General features: G+C 32.0%; 1 protein-coding gene across 1 annotated transcript in view; it reads right to left on the bottom strand.

Annotated features, from left to right (window-relative positions):
- The window catches only part of LOC111004461 (lachesin), a 62,677-nt gene extending 36,679 nt beyond the window's left edge, over nucleotides 1-25,998 (bottom strand). Inside the window, exons 1-2 of the mRNA XM_022275496.2 lie at nucleotides 25,862-25,998; nucleotides 5,494-5,754 (exon numbers count right to left, since the gene is read on the bottom strand). Of these exons, the coding sequence (XP_022131188.2) occupies nucleotides 5,494-5,602 (109 nt within the window). The 5' untranslated portion in view covers nucleotides 5,603-5,754; nucleotides 25,862-25,998. The remainder of the gene's footprint in view (nucleotides 1-5,493; nucleotides 5,755-25,861) is intronic.
- Between the last annotated feature and the right edge of the window lie 547 nt (nucleotides 25,999-26,545).

Here is a 26,545-nt window from a genome sequence, read left to right as displayed (position 1 = left end):
TGACTATTGGTTTGATTCCCAACAAAAAACACGTATTTAGGATTTACGCATCTGTGTGCTTGTTGAAGAAATGTGTTTTCGTGCCAGCAACAGCATTTCAAACTAAATAATAAATCCCAACTTCGAAACTAAACGATATTCAACGCACATTACACGTAAAATCAATATAGTTAATGCATAGGTAATGAGAGACATCGATCAACATTTGCTCGGAAAGTTCATTTTCATCACAACCATTCCCAGGGGTCGGACCCCAGCGCCCAAGAGAGCTGTAAAATGTGCAAACAATTAGGCGAAACACTTTTTTGCCCCATGGGGTTGTCCACAATAGCACTTTATGGTAACGACAGCTTCTCTATTCAAACCTATACGCGCGTGCTTTGGACATCTGTTGTGTTCTGATACGCCATAAATCACGATAATCGATGTTGACATTTGATATTATCATTACGTAATTTATAATATGTCAATTGTCATTTTAAATACGTTTTTGATTTAGTTTACGAAAACAATAATAGTAAAAAGGTGGAGTAAATTTATGAACTGTATTATAAGATTGTTTCTTAACGCTTAATGAGTAATAACTTAAAGGTTTTTTTAAATTATTCTGGCTTGAACTATCTTTATATTTTATTAATAATTTGAAAGCATGGGTTTGCCGAATAATTTTCTAAGGCAACAATCGTTATCTTTAGACTGTTTGACAAATTCAAAAAGGCAGTAAAGATACATGTTAAAATGAACACAGATGACTAAAATTAAGACGGCTTATAGCGACGTATATCTCGCTCGTATATATACATATTAATATTAAGTTTCTCATGTAAATATTTTTGAGAAATAAAGTTCTTTAAACATTAAAAAAATATCGATCTACCCGGGTATGTCACTGGAACCTACGATCTATCTATTGCATTACTAAAAAGTTGCTTATATTACTGGATTGTTATTATAATTAATAAGTATATGTTAGAAAGATTTATATTTAGAAATACGATTATTGTATGTATAATTTCATTTCCTTGCCTTTATTGAATACGAATCCAATTTTGATTGATTTCAGCAGTGTATGGAAACGCCTTTCGTACCCTGATTTATTTTCTGTAGCTGGAATATAAAGGGCTATTGTATTGAACTGAAATTACATTTTTTCTTCGCGATATAAGTAGCAATCGGTAAACTGTAGGATCCGCTGCGTGAATTCAATCTCATGCATTTAAATTTAGAATTAGCGAGACGCCCTCCCACAGACTTTAAAGGTAAACAAATCACTACGATTTTATTAAATTCCCAGGACGCGACTGAATTTAATTTACTCACAAAAAGCTTTTAAATAATATCACAAAGTAATTGATGTTAGTGAGAGATATTGTGCGGAATATTTCAGTAAATTTATTGAGAAGTCGTAGATTTTTACTTTGCGACAAAAGGTTTTGTACAAAGGGAGTGAATTGGAATAGAAATGAAATGATCTATAACTATATTAACTTTCACTTCAGACAGAAAATTAATGTACTAAGATATTTAATAAATTGTGAATTATTCGTTTAGAAAATACTATTGTTACGTATAATACATATTTGATTTTGGATACGCGTGAACATAAAATATTATTTCAGAATAAACCTGGATAATATCTTGCAGAGAGTTTTACTCAATAAAAAACATTCAAAAGATTTGAAAGCACGTGTCACTTTTCTTGTAGGTTATTTAAAAATTCAAAAATGGAATTAACTTATCGACGATCTTTTTTTCGATAAATTTATCAATAAATTACAATCTGTGTAATTTATTATGTATGTAGTATAGGTTGCGTATGTACATATATTTAAAAATGTTATTTATTATATCTTTCATCGTGTCCACCGTGATTGGGGTGCAAACATACTGAGTCAATGTTTGCTTTAGCTAATAACATAGGGGCGATTTACGATACATATCAAAAAGTTTGACAATTTTTTTATGTGCGTTAATATCTGTAATAATTGGAGAACTTGGGAATTAGATTGTATTTAGGTATGAGATTAAGAATATTTTTTGCTCTTGTTTTTATATTTTTTTTTATTTATTTATTACAGCAATACAACATTTTAAAACTTTTGCTTGATTCACGTCTTTTAGCAATATATAACTTAGACTTGTTTTTAGTGATTGTACACATATATAACATACCATTGAGTTATGTTACGCAAGTGGTACAAGGACCTTAACTCGAAGTCCTTTCTAAGTTAACTTCTAGCGCTATAAGAGTCGTCGTTATTTTTATATTTATTTAAATTAGATATGTTTCACAGAACTTAATTGAACCTAAAAACCTTAGATAAATTTATATATAATTTTCATTTTTCAAAAAAAAAATACAATATTTAATTCTCTAGAAAGGACCAATCAATCAAGACATTAATGTTATTTCATACTTTTTAGTACATTATGAAGCCGGTTATATTTTAAGGGAACCAATGTATATGTAAGTGCTAAATATAATTTTTTTTTATTGATAAAGTTTGCCAACGCTCGGCACACTGATACATTGGTAAAAACAAACACAAAATACAAATTTTTAATGTGACAAGTACACTTAGAGGCAAAGATGACATTCATTTAGAGCACATACAAATATCAATCTAAACAATTATTAAACAAAACAAACATTACAAAAAACTAAACAAAAATCGATTTTAAATTGTGAGGGGAGCAACTATGGATATCATATATAAATATAAAAAATAGTTATTCCACATAGGATCTAAAGGATTCAAAGTTTCGGAAACCCTATGATTTTATATTTCCGTTCCTTCGTAAACTTCAAAGTTTGTGTACGTAATGTAGCTTTTATCCATGGCACACCCACTCAAAGGAAACGCCATAACAATAAAACTGAAAGGAGTTTTGGCGCGGAACAATAATATACAACATAAATGGGTGTATTTTACCGCCTTATGTATAAAATCTGTATAATTGCACTTATAAAAGTACTCTTTGGACAAATCGTATTGAGACTGTAGTAAAAATAATAACTTTAAATAAAATAAAATATGTTTATTATGGAACACAAGACAGATAGGTATCACTTATTCCACGTCATTAAATTTGAACCTGTAGGCATCCTTACTCATCAAAGAAGACAGAGGGTGCAGGCCGAGAGAAAAAGCCGGCGTAAAAAACTCTCTGTATTTTAAAAAAAAAGCAAATCATGAACTAATACTTATTTTAAAACAAATACAGCAAATTAATTAGCAGTAGCCTGCCCAGCACTAGTCCCAGGCCCTTTTATCAACTAGTTTGTTTAGTTGTAATCTATCTTTTATCATGTTGAAACGATCCATCTAAATAGACATTGCATAGTTTGTTTTTAGTTAATTAATTTCTTTATAATACCCGGTAAAAATATACATAATTAAAATGAGAAATTATTATATGCCTACTGAAACAAAATAGCAGTCAGCTACTTCTTGAATTAATCTTAAGTTTATACTTGACCTAGTATCGTATTCATACCAATTATATTTCTTCATTTACAGACTGATGAGAAGACAAGTTGTTCTATTTTTAAAAATATTCATCAAGAATTTCGCTTTTATTCTCAAGATTACAATGGTAGTTAGTTTTATTGCACGTTCTATCCGACAGGGGCCGCTAGTAATCAGCATACCTGCCACAGAGTCTGGCCATAAATAATCTATACGGAGACAAGTGGCTGTTCAGCGTTGGAAAAATATATCAGTGACATGAAAGGATGAGGTCTCGGTTCGTTACGTTTTGTCACCCTCCAGGGAGCGGTATTCCATGAATCTCTTCTACCCGCGTCACAATTCTGATTTGTAACCACTAGTCAACAATGTTTATGGCCCTATATCTCGACAAGACACTTATTGTTTTTTTTCACGCGTGAAAGCCGATTTTATTGTGGGCTTTCCTATTTTTTCGGCTAATTTGGCTATCGTATAAAACGATAACGCTTAAATGATTTTTAAAAATGGCCATAAATTTTGTGTTTGATATTGTTATAGTGAAACATTGCGAACAGGGTGTTTTATACATCGCTATGCTATTTTATATACATACTAGCGGATCCGGCAGACGTTGTCCTGTCTACACGTCTTTAATTTCAAAATTTCAATTTTTAATAAGCCATTTTGATGAAAATTATTATTCAAATGTTATGACAATATCTAACGATCCAGCACATGGTCACACACGATATAACACAATGATAACAAAACTTTTTTTAAATTTCGTGACAGACTAAAATTAAAATTCGAATATTATTTAAAATTTGACACTGCGGTGGTAGCGCCGTCTGTCGGATCCAACGTAAAACATTCCAAAATCAACAACAACTAATAAATTGAAAATTAATTAAAAAAACATTGTCCAGCGGACAAAATTGTGAATCTAAACCATTCCCAGATCCCCTTTAACACACATAAAAAATTTCGTCTAAATCGGTCCAGTTGTTTAGGAGGAGTTCAGTCACATATAGACGCACACAAGAAATATATATATTAAGATTCGTTTAAATTTATAAAACAATGCCAATCGATGAAAAACAACGATGTATAATGAAAATTTACACAAAGACGCAACAACAGTTAGTAATGTTTTTGTAAAAAAAACCGGCGCGTAAACTGCATAAAATTTTTAATATAAAAATTTCATACTATAAAAAGGGAGTAAAAGAACGTGACTCGATGTGAATTAAATTTAATGACAAAGTACGAAGTCTATCTACTGAGGCCATAATATAATTGTACGAATTGTGACACCATAGAGCACAGTTAAATATATTTTTAACAGGGAATAAACAATGTGTTTACTCATCCCATTGCAAACATAGAAAACGGTATAGATGCACATGCCTGAAAAACCGACTGAACGTCGAACATATAAAGTAGTACTGCAGCGCAATAAAAGAAACTGATTTACATAATGCTCAGAATGACAAAATATACAACTTGTAGACAAGATGAAGGCTGCGGTCTCTATTTGGCTACATTTCGCAAATTACAATCTCAAAGATGTGTTTGATATGCTATCATACTATATCTATATCATATTTTTTATCTTTAAGCATTTTCTTATATTTCAAAACCATTTGTATAAAATAATCTCATGACACTATTATATACAGAATAATTATACATTGATTGATTTTGTACTAGAAGCTTGAATAGACACCATGTATACACATTATACATATATGCAATGGCATGAGGTATCATTCGGCATACTTCTTTCAGAACGCTTTCTGTGGCTACATGTATGTAAGTCCTTCTTAAAAAATGTACGCTTTTTTGCACAGGTTGAAACTTGAATTTTATCACAATCTGTACAACTGCTTGTGTAGAATGAAAATCTTGAAAAATGGGTTTATTGATTTTTATAGAACTCATATTACATTCGATACATTACAAGTGATCAATATCACAATAAGACGGCAATCCGTCCATAGATACTCTATACATATTAATAGATAAATAGTATGAAACTAACCTTTAGTACTTTCGACGACACAATCGATCCGCCACAGAAGAAGTGCAACGTAGAAATTACGCAGCATTTTGTCGAGAGAATGAAACTTTGTTTTACGAAAGCGTCTCATCTCTTAAATGTACACCACCTCTGCCTTCTCATTGAAATGTATTTACAACCACTACGCAAATCGTTTTCTCTAACATTTGGTTTATCTTTCAATAACTAACATTATTTATAAAAATTTAAATGTTCGAACATTTAACATCCACTCTGTAACACCTGAAACAAAAAAAAATCATTATTAATATGAGTTTGGTATAAATATTATCTTAATATTGTGAGAATAATGTTTATTATGGAAGAGCTAGAAACTCTTATGCAGGGATTTTTTACTTAAAAAAGTCCTCATATCTTAAAATTATAACGCATGTACTTATAACTAATAAACATAATTTCTTTATTTTGCAAGTATTATTTTAAATTTACTATTACACTTAAAGAGCTTTAGTGGATGCAAAGATTTTACTAATATCCTAAGGTCTTCTTCTACAAACTATGATATTGCAGAAACATGCGCGACAATAATTGACATCACATGCGAGAAACCCGTGGTTAGAATCCAATGATATTCTTTGTAAATGTGAATTCTAAAACTTATTAAGTCACAGGTCTGTTACAGACCACCCAAGGTTTGTGGCAGCGAGGTTAACGGTCATTAATTAATGCTTATATTTCGCCAAACATTGGCACCCTTTTGAACCCTGAATCAGTTCGCATTGCTTTCGCGTAGGAGTACCCATATATACCCCCCATAAGTGTCGATGTCAAGAGAATATACGCACAGTCCTTGCTCGCACTTTGATTTGTTCCCTTTGGGCTAGACTCCTGAGCCGTGCGGTTCAAGTGTACAGCTAATTAAAGATTCAGATGCCTGGTAGACGCCTGGTAAATAGCCCCGATGATCACAGGGCCACTGGTTTTCTAGCTCAACGAATAAGTATCGCAATACAGCGAGGAAATTCTGCTAGGAACTCTGCCACAAGGATCTAACTTTTTTAATTTGTTTGAATTTTCTATTTATTAATTCTTATGATTATTAAAAAATAGTGCAAGAATCTTGTAAATATTGATTATTTGTGTGTTAGAAAAATAGTAGTTTTAGAAAATGAACTTTTTTATTAATAATAATTTATGTGCACAATATATGTTACAGGTCAATTATACTACGTATAGATTAAATAGTATACACAACTTTTTATCTCATTTATAAATTGCATAGATGCTATAACGAACGGGATACGTCTGTATATTTATACATATAATGTTTATTCAAATCATAATTGTTAAATTGTTACGTCGTTTTAACACAATTACTTTGCCAGCCGAGTTCTCTAAAAATATTGGAGATGTCGAAATGCATATCTACTACATGCATTTATTATTAACATTCTGTTGATATATCTAAATATGAAAATTTATGTGAATTACTATGGATAATATGTGTACTTTAAATTTGATTTCATGAAATATATTTTCATACCAAGCCATGGACTCAACAGTTAAATATAAAACCCGATATCCAAGCATGCCCTTTCCTGACATGTGTTCACTTTTATTTGTAAACACAGCAGCTGTTGAACTTGTCTTAAGAATATAACTTTGTATATAAAAATATTCTTTTTATGTGGTATCATTAAGAATAGATTAAATATTTTTAGACGATATTATCAGTGTTACTAATACTTTTATACAACATACTGGCTCTGGATTCGTCCGGCTGGATTTTTTTTAATATCCAGCCCTGACTTTACAATTTTGTATATAGATAGAGAAGCATTCTAATGGTGACTTTTTTTAACTGATCTAGTATTAGGTCTCCCTTTAAATAATACTATTGTATATATTCAAACAGAATATGTATATGGCTCTGGGCTTTTAAATTTAAGGAACAAAGGCATTCTCGTTATTTACATTGTAATATAAACAATGTGTTTTAGTCTCAGATTTTTGTCAAATGTTTAATGTATATAAGCAAGTACCTTAGTCTTATGAGGCATATGTCCGTTCGTACAACAGGTTCTTTATATTGTGGGCGAGTAGGTACCATAAGTTTGACACCAATTCTAAATAACTTAACTTACCTATTATTATGATATTATGTTAATGTTTGTATTATATGACATTTGCAAGCCTATTTATATATAACGGATTTAGCGGCTTTGTATAATTAATCTACCTAACACCCGGGGTTTTGAATGCACGAACGAAGGGTTAAGAATCGCAGATTTACCCACAAAACGATCAGTTTTGTAGTAGTATATATAATCAGTACGTATATATAATCATAACATTATATTTAAATTCTAATCCTATTTTCAAACAATGCTCAAAGACACGAAAGCGTATTCAGATTTGAGCCCTGGTAACCGTAAAAACATTTTCTTAGCGATAAAAAATTTCCACCTTCCGACGTCGCTCCTACAAAATTCCATTACTGGAATAGCCAAGTGAAGCGGAGCTCTTTTATTTTATACCCTATTTATTTTTACATGTTGAAATAGGTACGTTTAGTTCGCTTAAAACTTAATTAGAGTAATAAAGTTGTTAGCGGTCCCTAATAGTTTGAGTGAATGAAATTGTTCGCGGAATTATGTATAACGTCTAGACATTGTAATCGGTGGCTTGGTTCAATGCAGTTTTTTAATGTTTTACTTTACAAACTTAGAAAGAGAAATGACTTGACCTCAAAAAATATTGGAACGTTTTCAATAATGTCTAGCCGGGACTAAATAAATCGGTTGACAGAAAGAGAATATTCAGCGTAACTATGTACTACATATTTTATAACGTGATAAAAAAATTCTAAATGTCCTTGTAAATATTTTTAGTATTTTTTTTATTATTTGAAATATAATTGCTCAATCCATTTTCACGTTGAATTTAATCACCTTCAATCCTTATTACGCAAATATGAAACAACTGTAACAAAACTAAATTCAACTTCAGTAATAATCCGAAAATGACCCTTACAAACTTTTCCCACAACCATTAAAGTTATCCTTATAAAATATTCGTAAACAACGGTGATGTTTTCCCCGTGAAAATATCCTTTTATTTACAAGGATAATCTTTCCGTGAAATATATGGCCGTACCTGCCCATAATCTATAGCGCTTTTGTGTTAGAAAGTACACCTGTAGTTTACGAAGATAACAAATTTTACGTCGTACCATTAAATAAATATCAACTTAGGCGGCAATTTCGTATTTTATTAATCTAATCGCTTGGATTATATGCCATTTTATCGCTCACGATGAATTGCTAAGTTAGGAGCTATTAAACTTTATAGTAATTGAGTTAAATTGAATTTAATCCAAAGTGCGATCTTATTGATAGCCCGGTTTTATAGTGCTTTATGTACTGAATTGAGTCAAAATTTAATTGATGTTCTATAATGGTTTTTGATATAAATGTATGCACAAACAATGCTCCGAACTTCGCATTCAAGGATGCGGCGAGTTCCAATTAGAAGTTTATTTATTTATTTGGAAACAAAACAGATACATCTTTACAATAAAAATAAAGTTAAAAATAAAACATACAATAAACACATTGGATGTATTCACAATATGTTTCACTAATACAAATAACTATATGATACAAACAAAATAAAACATGACAACGACACATATACATGGAAGAGTTAGAACATTAACAGTTGTTTTTTTTTTTTTTTAAATAAAGCAGTAGAGGAGTGCGAAAAAGGGTAGGACCTAACCTAACGACCTAAGCTTTGATATGATATCGGACCTTAACAATCAATTACAGTAGCGAACAAATAACAAATAAATCTGATCAGAGATTGAATCTGATAGTAGAACGAAGAGACGTCACGGTCGCTCTACCGCTTAGCCACAAGGCCCTTGAAGCTTTGAACCATACAATCCTTTTCCATCTAATAACGTAAACTGATCGTATCTATGTCGGGATTCCATATAGATTAAACGATGAAAAAAGTTGTTAATAGTATCTTGCATGCAAAATTATTCACAATTGTGTTTTATCATAGAAGAATTGTGCTATTTTTCTCATTTGCTTACGTAGTCTACAAACTAGAATTTAAAAACAAAATAGTTTTAAGGTAGCAAAATTTCTGGTAAAATTTAAATTTTGCTTGATATTTTTGTGTGATAGACTTGGCCAAATGCAAATAAAAATAAAAGCTCAATATAATATGTAGAATAAAAGCACGTTTGTAGAGAAAATGTTGCAACTGCAACAGCCGATAGCATCGCTCTCGCGGGAAAATGACAGCTCTCTTCAGTTGGAACATTTTTTATAGTATAATCAATTTATAAATAGTATTTTCACTTTACCGAAGCGGCGAAAAAATAACTGAATACGCATTTGAGAAACGGAAATTTCACGGTTATTTTTTATTTATAAATAGCATTTTGTACACGCTTCAATGAAATATTGTTGCACGATTTATTTGTTCCCATCATCCTATTAATGTTGCTTGAGTTTTAAAAAGAATATTATCAAAAGCGTCCTAAATCAATTAAGTACCTAAGAATAAAACCCTATTATCTTTCTACAACATAAATGACGTCTTTCGTAACAAACTTCTTTCGTTCCTTTGAAATGTTAACTCCCAATTTTACAAAGCTGAGCTTCGGGGGTAGATAAAATTTTTATTTGAACCCCTAATGAACAACCAACAGAACCCCCAACAGAACCCCCAACAGAACCCCGATTAATACAATTAAATCGTTCAATAAAAGTATTTATTAAATGTGCCGTGTTGGAATGCACAAATATAGAATTTTGTGGTGATTGTAATTCCGTTAAATTATATTTACAATTCACTTATACTGATTGGACTAATAACAAAATTGTTGGAGGCTAGCCGCTAGCTTCGGAACATTTACTGTATCAGCAGAATGACATAATATATAAATCTTAAAAAATAAATCCATTATAAATTTTTTGTTAATATAAATGGATAAATTAATCTTACAGTTTGATCTTCATACTTTGTAACACTCGCAGTGTACATCTTCGATTTAAAAACAAACTGCCGCAAGCTGTTGCTGATAATAGAATACTAGCATGCCAAAACACGAAGCTCTCGAAGCAAGACTTGGGTGTTATACCTCGTACGAGTCAACGATAATATTACTGTGGTCCTCCATTACTTATACGGAGCAGTTAAACACTTGAAAACATAAATTAGAATAAAGACACTGCACAAGCAGAGAATTCTTTATTGATTAACTATAAGTTCACGCTTACGGACAATAGTATTCCATTATAACTACTATAGAAGGTTTGGAGGCGAAGTCTTGTGACTGGGTATAAGACGGATGGATAAAAGCAAGGCTAGTTAGTTGTTGCCTGTGACTTGTTCATAATATATTTTCTATTCTATAATCTTTAGATATACATATAAGGCTGATGGAAAATTTATAAATATTTTTATATACCAATAATGCTGTGTGTGGCTTCAGCGAGTTATTCTAATTCCTGAGGTCATAGGTTTGATCCCCGTCTGTGCAATGTGTGCGTCTGTGACTTTCTATCGCACCCAAAACTCAGTCGTAACCAAATAAAAAATAATGACATGTGTCAGACAGATGGTTGATAATTTACTTGCCTATGAAATAAAAATGATTGACCTCCTGATTGCCTTCAATTCCCATGTAACGTTGTAGCGCCGCTGGATTATTATAAATCCTTAACAATATTTTCGTAATATTTATAAGGTTGTATTTAAGTACAAAGATACAGTTTCTACTAATATATATCTATGGAAACAGTTTCCCGTGGGACTAATACAATGTTATATTTATAGACATAATTAACTCTTTAATGTCTTGAGACACATGTTTGACTAAGAGTAGGGAAAGTGGATGAATTCCTAATTAGACACGCTCACCTATAAAGTGATTTGTGTGCCAAGTAATTTGTTAAAAATACTCTAAAGTTTCGAGATGTATTGGGTCATTGAACTAATATTATACCTATTGTTTTATTTACTAAGAAACGAATCAATATAGCAGACAAAAACAGATTATTTGATGAAACGGTTACATAGAAACAAAAATTATATACAAACATGACAACAGATTGGTTAGGTAAGTAAACAATATAAAAGTAAACAATATAATATTTACATGAGATATAAGACGACAAAAATACTCATTACATTTTTATTATTTAATATTATTTGACCTTTGTAAGTGTTTTGGGATTAGTTTCTCTTTTTTTTCCAAATGATTGATGTAATTTTAATTGACAGAACAATACTAATAACACATATTATAAAACTGGGATTGCCCATGGCATACGAGAATTAAATGGCGTTAAAACACCGTATTACAATTACACATATACGCTTCTCATTTTAAAATATAAAAATGTTGCCCACACAAAGACTTTATAAATTGCAGTAAATACATTTTTGAGTTCCATTACCCTGTGTAAATTTTTCACTAAAAATGTTTCATACATTATACTCCGAGCGAGTTTTATTAAATGCACAAAAGAATTGCCTACAATTAAATAAGAATAATATGGTGTAATTAAAGTTTATACCGGTTTTTGTACCTTTTGTTTCGGTTAAGATTTGAAAAAGGATTCTACTTACTTAGATGTATATATATGCACGTTGTTAGTTTTACGTGTTCCTGAGTTCCCTCCTAATTTTACTTTGTCCTTATTGCTATTGCTATATGTGTATTTTTCATAAGTTCAAAGAAGGCCTGTATCATGGATCTTCGTTAGTTTTCCGTAAACAAACCTGGTACATACATTTTAATATTACCAAATATATACTAAAATAATAAATTTCAAAGAATTGAAATTCAAAATAGGCGGGCTGGGTTTTCTCAATTAAAAATAGGTACTGCGTATATGTAAATATTGTTCTAATAAATCAATTCAATCAAATTTCGACATGGATGGATAGATAATCAATTTTATATTAGCTATTTTTTACATTGAAAAGGTAAAGAATAACCACAAACGTTCCATTCTTTTGTATTCGATTAAACATTGTTTTAATATATTTTATTCTCATGCATATAACGAGTTGCTTCCTTACGTTATTATTGTTCTAAATGCTCCTTTAATTAAACATTCTTCTTACTTAGCTCTAGTTTTAATTTTTATATGCAGGCAACATTATTCTGCTTGTTTAACGCATCTTAAAGGGAAAATCTTCATTTTAATAAATTAATAATGTTAGTTAAGACGTCGTAATCGTAAAAATAAGCTTTTAAGCGTAGGTGAGGCCGCAATTACAGCCTTTTGTCTTATGAAAAGATACTCAAAGTATTCGTTCTATTTTCAAACTCGCTGACCTTTTCCGCTTTCTCATTATCTCACTGACAAACGTTTGGAATAGCCTAAAAACTTTAATGGAATGTTTATACCACAAAAATATCGAGCTTAAATCCTCGTAGCTTTGATGGTGAATTAATGAAGTAAAAATAAACGCGGAAATTGTCTTTTGGTAATAATTTATACTGAGATCTAAATGTTAAGAGAACAATGCCTAATGGGTTTGGTGATAGCTTTATAAAAATGTACGACTTAATAACGTTACGTTACACTTGTAGGATCACATTATTGTCATTGTAATTTATTACAAAGATTTTTGATTTTAACTGAGCGTTTTTCTAGGCAGTTTTTGCCGCGCACCACCACTTTGTGGAACCAGCTACCCACTGAAGTATTTCCAAACCAATTCGACTTAGGGTCCTTCAATAAAACAGTGTACCAATTCTTAAAAGGCCGGCAACACACTCGCGAGCCTTCTGGCATTGAGAGTGTCCATGGGCGGCGGTATCACTTAACATCAGGTGAGCCTCCTGTCCATTTGCCCCCTGTTCTATAAAAAAAGAAGATTAATTTAGTCGTTGAGAATTTTACTATTCTAATAGCTGGCTGCATATTCAAATCAGATATCAGATAAAGAGATTTTGTTTGATTCAGTGATTTGTTCTTAAGGCAATATCGACTTTCCGTATTAACCAGTAAAATGTATTTGGGAATAAAACCTCTCTAAATGCCTTAGATATAAATTTACGTAGGTAATTTAAATATTTTTTATTACAAATAGAGTTATTTCTTAGACTCGTATTTGTTTCAATGGTATGACATTCATACATACACAGAGGTCCAGTATCCAATACATCGAAGTTAAATAGTTTGTAATATGTGTAAATATTTCATTAGTAAGTAGCTAAATCAAAGTAATTTTTCAACTAACCAAAGCATATTTAATGTTCTCAATACAGTGGGGCCGTGTATTTTAATAGGATAAAACCCAATTTGGCTCAACATTCTTTCTTTTGAGCCATGAATAATTCATTCAGATCCTGCGGGAGACGTGTCAATAAATGAGAACAGATTTTATATAAAATTGTAGACATTATGTAACCTCCACTCAGGCCGTGAAATTTAATTTATACTTGTCCTTTGTTTCCTAATCTCCATGATGGCTCCAGAGGCGTTATTACTCCGTATATCCTCTTTATCACTGATTGTGCCCAGTGGTTTAGTTCGCTCGTAGTATACTACGCCTTTCTCGATAATTCACGGTGGCGTCACCAGAATGGTGATCACCTACTATAAAATAGAGTCACAGAAATCTAAAGCCCATACCTATATAGCCACTAGTACTTCTTCTCTATAAATACACCGTCTAAAGAAACTTCGATTGATTAGTTACTCTTGAGTGCGTATACTTTTTAGCTTTAAAATTTAAAAAAATATTTTATATCATAGAACGCTATTAAGACAAATTAGTATCTAATAAATAACGTTAATTAGGAATGTTTAGAACTTCTTTTATAGCTGGTATTTGAATTAAAAGATTATTCTTTAATAATGATATTAAATAAATAATAACATTGATTTAATTCTGCCTAACATACATGCATACAACTTACAACATAAAGTAATATCCATCGACAAAAGGTTATTTTTAATTCTTGTCCTTCAACAAAAGCCTCCTTTAAATTTTTCGAATCTCGCCATTATGTAACATCGCGTAACCACATTGGAGCCGCTATTTTTTATATTTCCCTACCACCTTCTTGTAATATTTAATTGTATGAAATCTTCTGCGTGCAACAAGAGTGACAAATAAGTTCCTAGGAAATCGAAGCGATGTGGACCATTCGAACACCCGAGTACAAAAATATGCCTCATACAGCATATTTAACGTTCATTTATTAATATTTGACATACTGCGGTACCAATAACATGAAACAAAAGTACAAAATTAACTTTATAATGAAACGATATTGATTATTTACAACAACGAATAATTAATTTCAGAGTATATACGAAATGAGATTTTTAATTAGTTCAATTGGCGAACGATGACGAATTGATAAATCAGATTTTTAAAATGGATTACAAAAGCCTTCAACTACGTCAGGTTGATTGCTGATTGAAAAACTGAAAATCGTATTAAACCATTCATTTTTTACTATCGTGATCCGTGACGTATAGGATTCAGACAGGAAATTACAAAGCATATCTCGTTGTAATAAGTACAATTAAATGAAATAAAATGTATTAATAATGAAAGTGATTGAAGAGTATATCATAGAATAAAAAATGTATATCATAGATTTTAAGTACATATATATATCATTGTTGAGTTTTGTTAAGTTATACTTGTTTAGGCGCGTTAGGGAAAAATTATGAGAGGAAATTTTTACGATGCGCGCGTACACCGTCACAAAAAAACCGACACTGAAGTTAGCTATAGTCAAGATTTTTATATTGTTAGTGTCGTTTTTTCTACAAACGTAGAATAAGGCGAAGGAATATTGAAAAGATTTTTGTCTTGTTATGCGTTTAACAATATTGACCGTAACAATGATAAAGGTGAAATAAAAGAAGTAAAGTTTATTACATTATTTTCGTAAAGACATTTCTGTCAAATAGTAGTGACAGAGCCGGCATTTTTAAGAAATTGTACGCTCTTTGAAGGACTCTAATGCCGAGATCTATAGAGCGCGCTTTGACTTAGCTCAAACTTTACTAACGAAAAACTTAGCTTAGTGTACACTTAGCATAAACTATGATTTGGTATTTATAGACATTTTAACGGTAAGATTAAGCTAAGCACAAGCTAAGACAGAAAATGACAAAATACAAAGTGATGTTTCATTTCACGGAATACCTTCTTTATTATTCTTTAAAAAAGTATAACAATAACAAATATTTAAACGTCTAAAACGATACACATTTATTGATATCTATTTATTTTATTATTGCAATAACTAGAATTTTACAAGTTCACCTTTAGAAAAATTATTTAAAAGTTAAATGACATAATTACAGAGATGACAATAATTTTTTGTTATGTAGAACGGATCGCATTGTTATGACAACTTGTATTTACAATTAAAAATTTTCAATCGCTTTTTCACTTTTGCTGTTTTTGTTTGTGTGAGCTGTTACAAATGTTTAATTATACTTTAAAACAAAGACTGGCTTTGACTTGGACCTGGACCTAGCTTTATCGAAAGTGACATAATGGAGAATATAGAGAGAGAGTTCTATCTTTAATAGAAAACATTGAAAGGGTAGGAACTGCAGCCGATATGAATCCCCGAATACCAAAAGTATATGTTCGGAACGAACACAACCAAAATGAAGCTAGGACTACGGTCAAAATTGACAAATACCAGTAATATAAATATTGCTTATGCTGTACTGCATAATATAGGTATAGAGAGATGGGATGCTTATGACGATGGCGATCTTGCTGATCAGACACCAGAAGTTGAAGAACAATGAAATATATCCTACCGGTCTAGCATTCCGGCAATCCGTGATTGCCCAATTTAACTACGTTTTTGGTAATAAAGAAAATCAAACAAAACTTATTGTATTTTAATCATTTATTTTCCGATTCTTTTTTTAACTGTAAAGCTTCTAATGATAATTTATTTTTTTGTTGAAGAATCTATTTCTAACTGATTTTTTAATTTTAAATGTTCCATTTCTATCTCATATTTTCTTTTGTTGTTGTCCAACTCTTGCCACAGCAATTTTTTTTAAGGTCCTCAAATGAAGGTTTATTTTTTCTGCTTGCTGATTCACTTTTAGTGGTGACTTCAACACTGGTTTCCGTCAACCCAGCTTCTTCAGTCCAGTTGCGGCTTGTTCCCGGCTGATTTACATATTTAAATGTGGCATCTATAGTGGACGCTCTTGCCCTCTTTGGTCTCCAGCTTTCACTATTATTGTCATGATCAGTACCAGCTAAAAAACTAAACAGTATCTAATAAGTAAACATTAAGGAATGTCTTTTATTGGCTAAGATAACCATTAAATTTTTGCCGCGGGCTTATACCTAATTAGTGAATGAAGTGTATGAAGATCTTTGTATTTATCTTACAGCATATTGATATTTATAGATAGTGTAGATACTTACAGTATGGGACACGGTAGAGAAGATTAAATATCTAAGATATTAATATTTTTAGGCAAACGAAAATAACAGATTTGAAGCGAGAGTTGAAGTTAGTTTGAATTTTGTTGTCAACATATGTCACTGCTATAGGGCAGATACGACAAAATAAAAAGTCAAGTAAAACATATGATGGCAAAGTAAATTTTGGGCCATTATTTTTGTTAGGCTTATAGTCAAAGTTTTTGGTAAGTTGTCGATTTCGTGGACTTGAGATAAAGCTAAGCCAACACTCCGAGAGATTCGTAGTTTGTTCTATAAATACCAAATATGACTTAACTCGATAGTTTAGTCTGAGCAAAGTGTAAGTGCGCTCTATAGATCTCGGCATAAGTCGAATTGGTTATTGTTCTTGGTCGAACTACACACGTTTGTCTGAATCACCTTATTCATTGTCGTACTATACGCCTACCCGCCTACGGTATTTAATCAAACAGATCCAGAGATGTGTCTGCCCCGTTTGGGGGTTACGGGACTTCAAACAAAGTACTAGCAATTCGTTCACAATTGATGCTAAACTGCTACATAAACTATGCATTTCGAAACGAACGCTTCGACAAATGTAAATGGACCACAATGTTCATTTAAACTGTACTCCATTTAGGAAACACATTTGAAAGTACGTTTATTAAGAGACGAAAAGAATAAAATTATAGCTATTAAGTTAATGCAGAGATGTCTTAGGGAAATAAAGACTCCCGTATGTGAAATCCTATATGTTTTTATATACGGTAGTAATATTTAGCCCTAATTTGCAGAGGAAGAGATCGAGCGAAGAAAGAAAGCAAACTCTGAGTCGAGATTTAACATTACATTTATATCAATCGTCAATCTAATCCCTACCATAATTAACAGTTGAAAAAAATAAATCATAATTAATCTGTGGCGCTACAACCTCTTTAGGTCTTGGCCTCAGATTTCTGAATCTGTTTCATGATCCTTTTTCCATTTAATAAGCAAGTAGGTGATCAGCCTCCAGTGCCTGACAGACGTCGTCGACTTTTTGGGTCTAAGACATGTCGGATTCCTCACGATGTTTTCCTTCACCGTTCGAGCAAATGTTAAATGTGCACATAGAAAGAAAGTCCATTGGTGCACAGCCGGGGATCGAACCTACGACCTCAGGTATGAGAGTCGCACGCTGAAGCCACTAGGCCTACACTGCTCAATTAACAGTTGAAAGTCGCGGTTAAACTTGTCTTTGATTTATCAATCATTAACACATGGTGACGCAAATTAATATTTGTTACTATCACTGTATACAGCAGTGTTGTTGTGTGCGACTCTCATCTCTTATGACGTAGGTGGGATCCCAATGCGGTGCACCAATGGATGATTGTTGTATTTCTATGTGCGCATTTAACATTCGCTTGAAATGTGTTGGTTGCAGGGATCAATATTTATTATATTAAATATATTATTATTCGCAATAGAGCGATAACGATAACAAAATTTTAGGAAGTTTATATTACATTCATGTTTGTGATAGATGTCTATTGGTTATATCACGTTTATAATATAATACAAATTATGTTCTGGAGTTTGAAACTATCCATCACCTACCGAGACCTCGCTTGCCGTACCCAATTTTTGACTTGTGTCGGCGAGAATATTATCCCAATAATATATATGAGATATACGAGTATTAACTTGTTAGAACACTATCGACGCACGAGAACAATATACATTATGTATAAATAAAACGCTTATGATACGGACATGTAACGGTCAGTAAATTTGTTTAAACTTTTCAAAAAATTGTGGACAAAAACGTCCCACGAAATCTCTAAATGATCATACTAAAATATAATTAAATTCCAAGAACACACATACAAGTAATGACCACATCTTTTAAAGTCACTTTTAAATTTGGAATCCGTTCGTAAGCATCGTTTTGATAGTAGGTACCTAGCTGTTTTATCACTCGCGTATATCTTAACAATGAACCTCTTAACAGCCTTATAAACTTTGTTGTAATAAATATGTTTGTATTAGGCGTACGTTATCGTGTTGGCGTAATTGAAAAAGTTCTGACAAGGGTTAACTGGTCCCCGAAACGTTGTGCCACTGGTCGGAAGTATGTGCTATTATAGTAGTTTAATTCAGCAAGTATGTAACATTTGCCACCCTGTCTTAGTGGTTATTAAAATAGGTCCTGCTTTACATCCCTAGCTAAATAGGTTCGTGGAAATCTTCATTTAAAAATATTGAAACAGATGTAAATTGTCAGCTCCATTTTGGAAATTTAGTTACAGGACTTCAAAAAAACAGTGTACTACAAGCCTTGTTTAGCCGCAGTAATTCTCGATATTATTTCTTAAGGAGTAGGTGATCTGCCCTCTTTACTCAGAACAGTATTTTGGGAATATAATATTTCTCACATAAAGAACACTACACTGCCGTAATTTAAACGTACGTAAAGCTTAAGGAACAGCAAGCCGTATCCATAAGGAAAAAGTAGTGTTGATCGCGAGATTTAAAAAAGTCAGTAGGTATATATCTAAAAAAACTCAGCGTCAATGGCAATATTAAAAATAAAACTAGGATGAGGCGAGGGTGTTGTAATAATCCGCATTTAGTACGAAATATTTGCTTAATATTAACAGCACGATACTTAACTCTAATCTATTAGAAGCATTTTAAAAGTTTTAATACACATGTTTGCTTATTTTAGTAACAGTCTATTCTAAACTTTATTTGTAGGATAAGTGCAAACACACCAATTACATAATAAATATAATTGAGATATAAAATAAATGAAACGCACTGAGGTGAATAAATTAAAAGTAATAGATATATCTGGTATTTTGCTACATTTACGTGCATTTTGACATGTAATTTTAATATAAAAAGAAATTATCATTATTATTGGTAAACTATTGTAAAAGTATCATTTGTTTTATTATTGTATCTTATTTCAGTATTATGATTAGGTTTCTAAATTTTATTATTTGCCACTGTTCTTCATGGTAATATTTAAATTATATTTATGGACGTGTAATAAAAGTAGCGATAATAATTTATTTCAGAATGTCAGTATTTTTTGTCTTCACTTAAGTATGTTAATTAGTTTCAAATGAACATTAGAATTTCTACAAGATAAGAGCGCACCAATTCTTAATAGGCCGAAAACGCACTCGCGATCTCTCTGGCATTGTCAAGAGTGACACGGTATCACTTGTGTCAGGCCTCCTGCCGGTTTGCCAACTGTTCTTAAATAAAATCTATATATGTTGGAAATGTTAAGTAAAAATTACGATAAATTAATTATCATGAAAGTAATTAAGTAGTTTAAGACTAATTATTTTTTTGTATCTTTTAACTACATCTTAATATGAAATCTAAGTAAATGTAAAATGGCAGTTAAAAGCTATTTGATGAGAGTATTTCATTAAAATTCAAGTTCTCTTACAAAACTGTGTAAGCTTTATTAAAGTTATTTAATGTTGTGAATAATTCTCTATCAAAGGCTCTTTCCATCTTGGAACTTTAATTTAAAACTTATAAGTAGACTTTTAAAGGATTTTTTTAAATAAGGGCAGAGTGACTGAAGCACCATTAAACTCCACTACTTAAGGAGCAAGGACCCCTCGCCTAATGAATTTTGAGGTGACACTCATAATTCTAATCTTAAGATCTCTTTGAAGTGGGAAAACCCTGTGATAAACGTGCTTTTAAATAGAAAACCACGATCGCAAAGTACACGGTTTTAAATAAGTATATTTACGCTCCTCCAAAATAGCAGCGAGATATATCTCCAGCTTATACAACAAGACGTATTTTTCGTATTAATAGTACATAAGACGTTTTAGGATCTGGGGCCAGGTAAAAAAGCAGCACTTATATTACGACTATTCTTATATAAATTATTTAAGTCAACGATTTTAATAATGTTACAGTCTTCTTATTACGAACTCGATTTTAATTCGCTGTTAGCATCAACAGTGTGTCCATACATTTTGAATAGCTTACCATACCAATACTATTCAATAGCGAATGTCGTGTTCTTCCGCTATATAGTTCCAAATCTACGTAGCGATGCGATATTTGTATCTCTGTGAGTAATGCACCGCAAATAATATTCTCAGATGCTACACTACCGCAGAGGCGTAGATTAGAATTTGTGTTGTGGAGCTTGAAGCCAGGCCTTGCTGGCACTACATCGATACATCGAAATATAGGAAATTAATGAATAGGTCTATATTAAAATGTATTACATAAATGACCAAGGAACTAAGGCGTCTGATCTACTGATGTACTAGCACTAACACACCAGCGAAATGCGGTATCTATAGAATAATGTACGACTGGTAACTAACTAACTAGTATTTACCACCTAAGATTATAAAAAATATAATCCATCCAAATTTCTCACATGATTCCTGATTCAAAAAAGTCTTCTTTTAGAAACAAAAAGTCGTTCCATTTATAAATAGTACAGACCATATCAAAGATGGATTAAATTGAGTGGATCGTATTTGATTACAATATCAAAGGCTGCCTTCGAGACTCTTCTTTAAGTTTGTAAGCCAATAAAGTGACATGACAACTCAACAGACCCACACTTGACAAGATCCCAAAATAGTTTCGTCATACTTTTGTTTCCTCCACTTAATAGCAATAAATCGTATACAGCTACATACTTTTAATAATATCTATAATTATTATCCTTATTTTCTTTGGACACACATTAAAGTCGAATATTCAACTTCTTAATATCTAATAAGGATAAAATGAAATATCTTTTCAATGAAGCAGCGGAATGTGATGATATTCGGATCAAATAAAACAAAAAAGTGTTCCCCGTGACAATAAACCCGTACCAATTCATAAGGCCGGCAACTCACTTCGCGAGCCTTCTGGCAATGTGAGTATAACTTATAGCATCAGATGAGCATCCATCCAGTTTGCCTCTTGTTACAAAAAAATAAAAGTACCCTGATAAGTATTCGTTAATACTTTGTATACTAATACAGCATGGACATGTAAATGCAATACTGAAAATGAAATCATGTTTTTAATATGATATAAAATACACTACTAACATCATAAAGGTATGCTAAGCAATAACTGTTTGAAATAACATTGATATTCCACCAGTTATAATATTATATGAATAAAATATATGTTTTCGATATTAAAAGTACAGATAAGATAAATCCATCTAAGAAGATTTTGTTTTGGTACAGAAGCAGTATATAATAAAATGAAATACTTATTTGTTTAATGTATTTCACCAATAAGATCAAAATTTCTGTCACATCACAGATTAGTTAAACGCCAAATTTTAAAATAATAATTTATCTACGGACCAACTTCGCACGTCGCTAACTATTCGCTACTAATATACGAATATGAGGATTTTTATAATACGATTAAATATAATTCAGTTTAGAGGTTGATATCGATATTCCACGTGGACGAGTAACTTTGAAAGTATCCTACACACACATTGCTGTGTCTATTTTATTTATACCTCACCACAAACACATACAACCCAATTTTATGAGCTACCCAAAAAACACATATTCTATGCACAACTCTTTTCTCTTTCAGCTTTGTCGACTTCCTGAAAACAAAATTTTCTATATCGATTCAAAACTTTACAAATTCACTAACAATGTTAAGAAACATCTTCTATGTCCTTATAGTAGATTTATAACGTCAAGTACCTAAAACCATTAATATGTCTAATGATAGAGACTTAGGGTCCTTCAAGAAAAGAGCGTACCAATTCTTAAAAGGTCGGCAACGCACTCGCGAGCCCTCTGGCATTGAGAGTGTCCATGGGCGGCGGTTTCACTTAACATCAGGTGAGCCTCCTGCCCGTTTGCCCCCGGTTCTATAAAAAAAAAAATTTTGCTCACAAGTCAGTGCATTCTAGTGGTCTACACTTTACCTTTTAACTATACATCCTTTTTTATTGTGTAATAAAGTTGTTTTTTCCCCCTTCCTTTGATTGTCACACTTAAATCAATAAAAACCAACCGTGATTATTATACAGTTTCAGATTTCTTACAGATTGCACATTAAATTTCATTTTAATTACATTCTTAGTTATCATAGCCGGTTCAAACTGACTGAAAGCCAGGGTCAAACTGACAACTTCTGGTTTAAGAATAGCAGATGGCATACTTGTAACACGATAAGTAATGAATTAAGTATGGAATTTAGATAATTAAAGAAAACTAACTCAATATCACTGAACAACGTACAAGTAAAGAAACGCGTTCGAATAAATTTGATATATGTTTTCATTTATTCCATACATTATTATTAACATCTTACTGTCTTAAACTGAACATATAAGCATTATTTTCTCGTTTAATCAGGATTATTAGCTCATTAATTTCCGAAAATTGTATAATAACATTTATAGTATAATTTCCGCAAACTATTTAATATTTCATGGAGGCACTAAATTTTTTCTCGGAAAATGTATCGACACAGATGTTAAATTTTATTACCAACGGTTTTGCATACTTTCATGTTTTAATAACTGAATTTAACAGCTACCGGTAGCAACAATATCGGAACTGTATGTCCTAAAACTCGAAATTATATTGTGGGCATAACATAATATGGTTTTTAATTTATAGGAAACATATATTGCCCCTCTGTATTTACCTTGCTAATTTCACCATTAAATTAATAAGTGAAATAAATTGCATGAAAGTGTGTGTACTTCGCAAACATTGTTATACATAATTGATTTAATCTACTACTACTTATTCGACTATGTAATTATTTATCTTAATATCAGCTATACTATTCGAGGTTTATATTAAACTACAAGCTGCCCCGGCGAACTTTGTTCCGCCTTAATGGCAATAAATAAGCAGTTTGTTTTTTTTATTGGAAAAAATACAAAAAAATTAAATACCTACATTAATCATTCATTATTATTTCTGTATTTTAGTACATAGGTTGTTCTTCACTTAAGTACCTTGTGATACACGACATTTTTTGTTTTATTATCAGGCGCAAAAACAAACAACGCTGATGGTCTTCCGACCCGTGAACATGCCACGTATAATTGACCATGGGAAAAACATGAATGTTCTAGATTTAAACCACAAACTTTTAAGCTTTGGCCTTGTGATTTGTTGATGGTCATGGCAAATGCAAGACGTATCGGAAATTGAAGTCTTTTAAATTCAAACGGCATATCGGTTGGGATCATCGGGATCCTCGGAATAAGAACTTCCTCACCTTTGAGATTTCCTATCATTATCGTAGCGTAAATTACATTGTTCTTCAATTTTCTAACCACCAAACGCATACCGTTGCAAAACTGTGCAACGGTTGGTTTATGTTTCGAAGCATGATTACTACGGAGCCAACTTTTAGGCGTAAATTGTGCGGTGGTAAGCCAGGCACGTCCAAAGAGTTTAAAAATTCAATGGGATAGTTGGTGGCTTCATCTTCATTTGTGACGCAGTCAATAGATTTGAATGAAGCATTGTTCCAATGATCTTATTTTGAATTATGTAGTTCAGGTCATCTACATCTTTATTCTTAGCCGCTAAAATTGCTCGCTCACTCAACCATTCATTATTTTTGTAGTTAGAAATAATGTTTGGAAACACATTGTTAATAAGTTCGTCTTTTGATTCCATTCATCGACAGGTACTTGACCATTACCGATAGTCAGCAATTGCTCCGAGAAATCTTCAGCAGATGTATCATTAAGCAATGTAACTCTCATGTTTGTTGTCAGCTGCAGTTTCTTCACATAGCGCCATAGGTTTGACGATTTGAGGCAAGTGTTTATTTCGTCGACAGCCGTAGATCTTGGAATTACTGGCAGTATTTGGCGGAAATCGCCAGACAGTAAAATCATTGCTCCTCCAAAACATCTTGAGTCATTGCGTAAATCTTTTAATGTTCGGTTAAGTGCTTCTAATGCACGTTTATGCGCCATTGTGCATTCGTCCCAGATGATGATTTTCGATGCCGCTAAAACTTTTGCCATTGCTGAGTGTTTTGCAATATTACACGTTGGTTCTTCAATAGTTTGAAGATTTAACGGTAATTTTAATTCTGAATGAGCCGTACGGCATCCTTCTAACAATGTGACTGCTATTTCAGAAGAAGCAACTGCAACCGCTATGTTGGATCTCGCCCGAACAGTTGCTAAAACTAATGACATGAGGAATGTCTTGCCATTTTCATCATCGTTTGCCTTCATTAAAGTATCATAAACTTGCTTTTGTTGGTAATTCAACAGGGTTACATTCGTTTGAACTACTAAATCTAATTCCTGGTGATCATATTCACGTTCCCGCTCCAATACTCGATTAAATGCGTCTTTCGACAACAACAACAAATAGAAACATTAATCATTATTTGGATGAACTGAATACAAACGACCATGTCGAGTTTTATAGTTCTCTTCACTGTTTATACGAATGGGCAATGGCACTATCATTACATTTAATTATTTATTTAATAGAAATATTTTGAATATTGATTTCTTACAAATATCAAATTGTCATATATACGTCATTACATAGCTGTCATTATACGTCAATTACATAGCTATCATTTGCGTTTTATTATTCTTTTTTGTTATACCACGTTTTATAGTGACTGACGTTTCATGTCAAGTCCCACGGGAACGCTGCCGAACGGGATAAAAAGTATCCTATGTCCGTCTCCTGGCTCTAAGCTACCTCCATTCCAATTTTCACCCAAATCTGTTCTTCCGTTCTTGAGTTATAAGTGGTGTAACTAACACGACTTTCTTTTATATATATAGATGACAGTTTTAAACTGAGTAAAAGTTTAGGTGGAAAGTAATATTTACTTATTTCTACTTATTTCTATAACAAGAAACTTTACAAACAAACTTTGATTATATCATTAAAATACTTTGAAAACTCACATAAACACTCGTAAACTGTCAACACTTCCCAGAACTTCTCGTAAAGCTCAATCACAAACACACATTAATTACGATACATCCGTCAACACAATTTTCGTAATGAGAGTTTTGTATACGCGAAAATACGTCTCGCCTGTCTCACGAGCCGCGGAGATCTAAAAAATATTAGTCCTGGAAGCGTATTGCTGTACCGCTTTAATCTTGATTTAAAATACGAAGGAAAAGCAACTTTATAGCGATAGGCATAAGCGTGGCGTTAAAATTGTGTTACGCCTTTCTGGTTTTGGGGTTGAGATAGGGGAAGCACAGATGCTGCGCGCATGCGTAGCTCACGTTGAAGTATTTGTGTGTGAATGACATAACAGTTGGACACTGTTGTTAAGTATTCTGCATCTTCCCAGGCTGCGTAAGTTTGTGGTGGTTCCACAAGTGTAAATAATAATGAGAAAGATCTTTTTTTTGTGTTTCATTTAATCAAAGATATTTCGAAGCCACTTTTTTGCTCTTGAAAAATAATCGGGTGATAGACCATAGATATATTCCTATGTATAAAATTGAATAATATATACGTTGAGTTGACCACGACTATAGGCTAGATTAGATAAATATGTTTATATTTTTTTGTAATGAGGTTTTACATTGGCAATGACAATGTTTTCTTTGTTACCATACCGTTAATCATTC

Source organism: Pieris rapae, chromosome 5, assembly GCF_905147795.1.
Source record: "Pieris rapae chromosome 5, ilPieRapa1.1, whole genome shotgun sequence".
Taxonomy (NCBI): Eukaryota; Metazoa; Arthropoda; class Insecta; order Lepidoptera; family Pieridae; genus Pieris; species Pieris rapae.
Note: the sequence above shows the minus strand (reverse complement) of the source record. Positions and strands in the feature narration are given on the sequence as shown.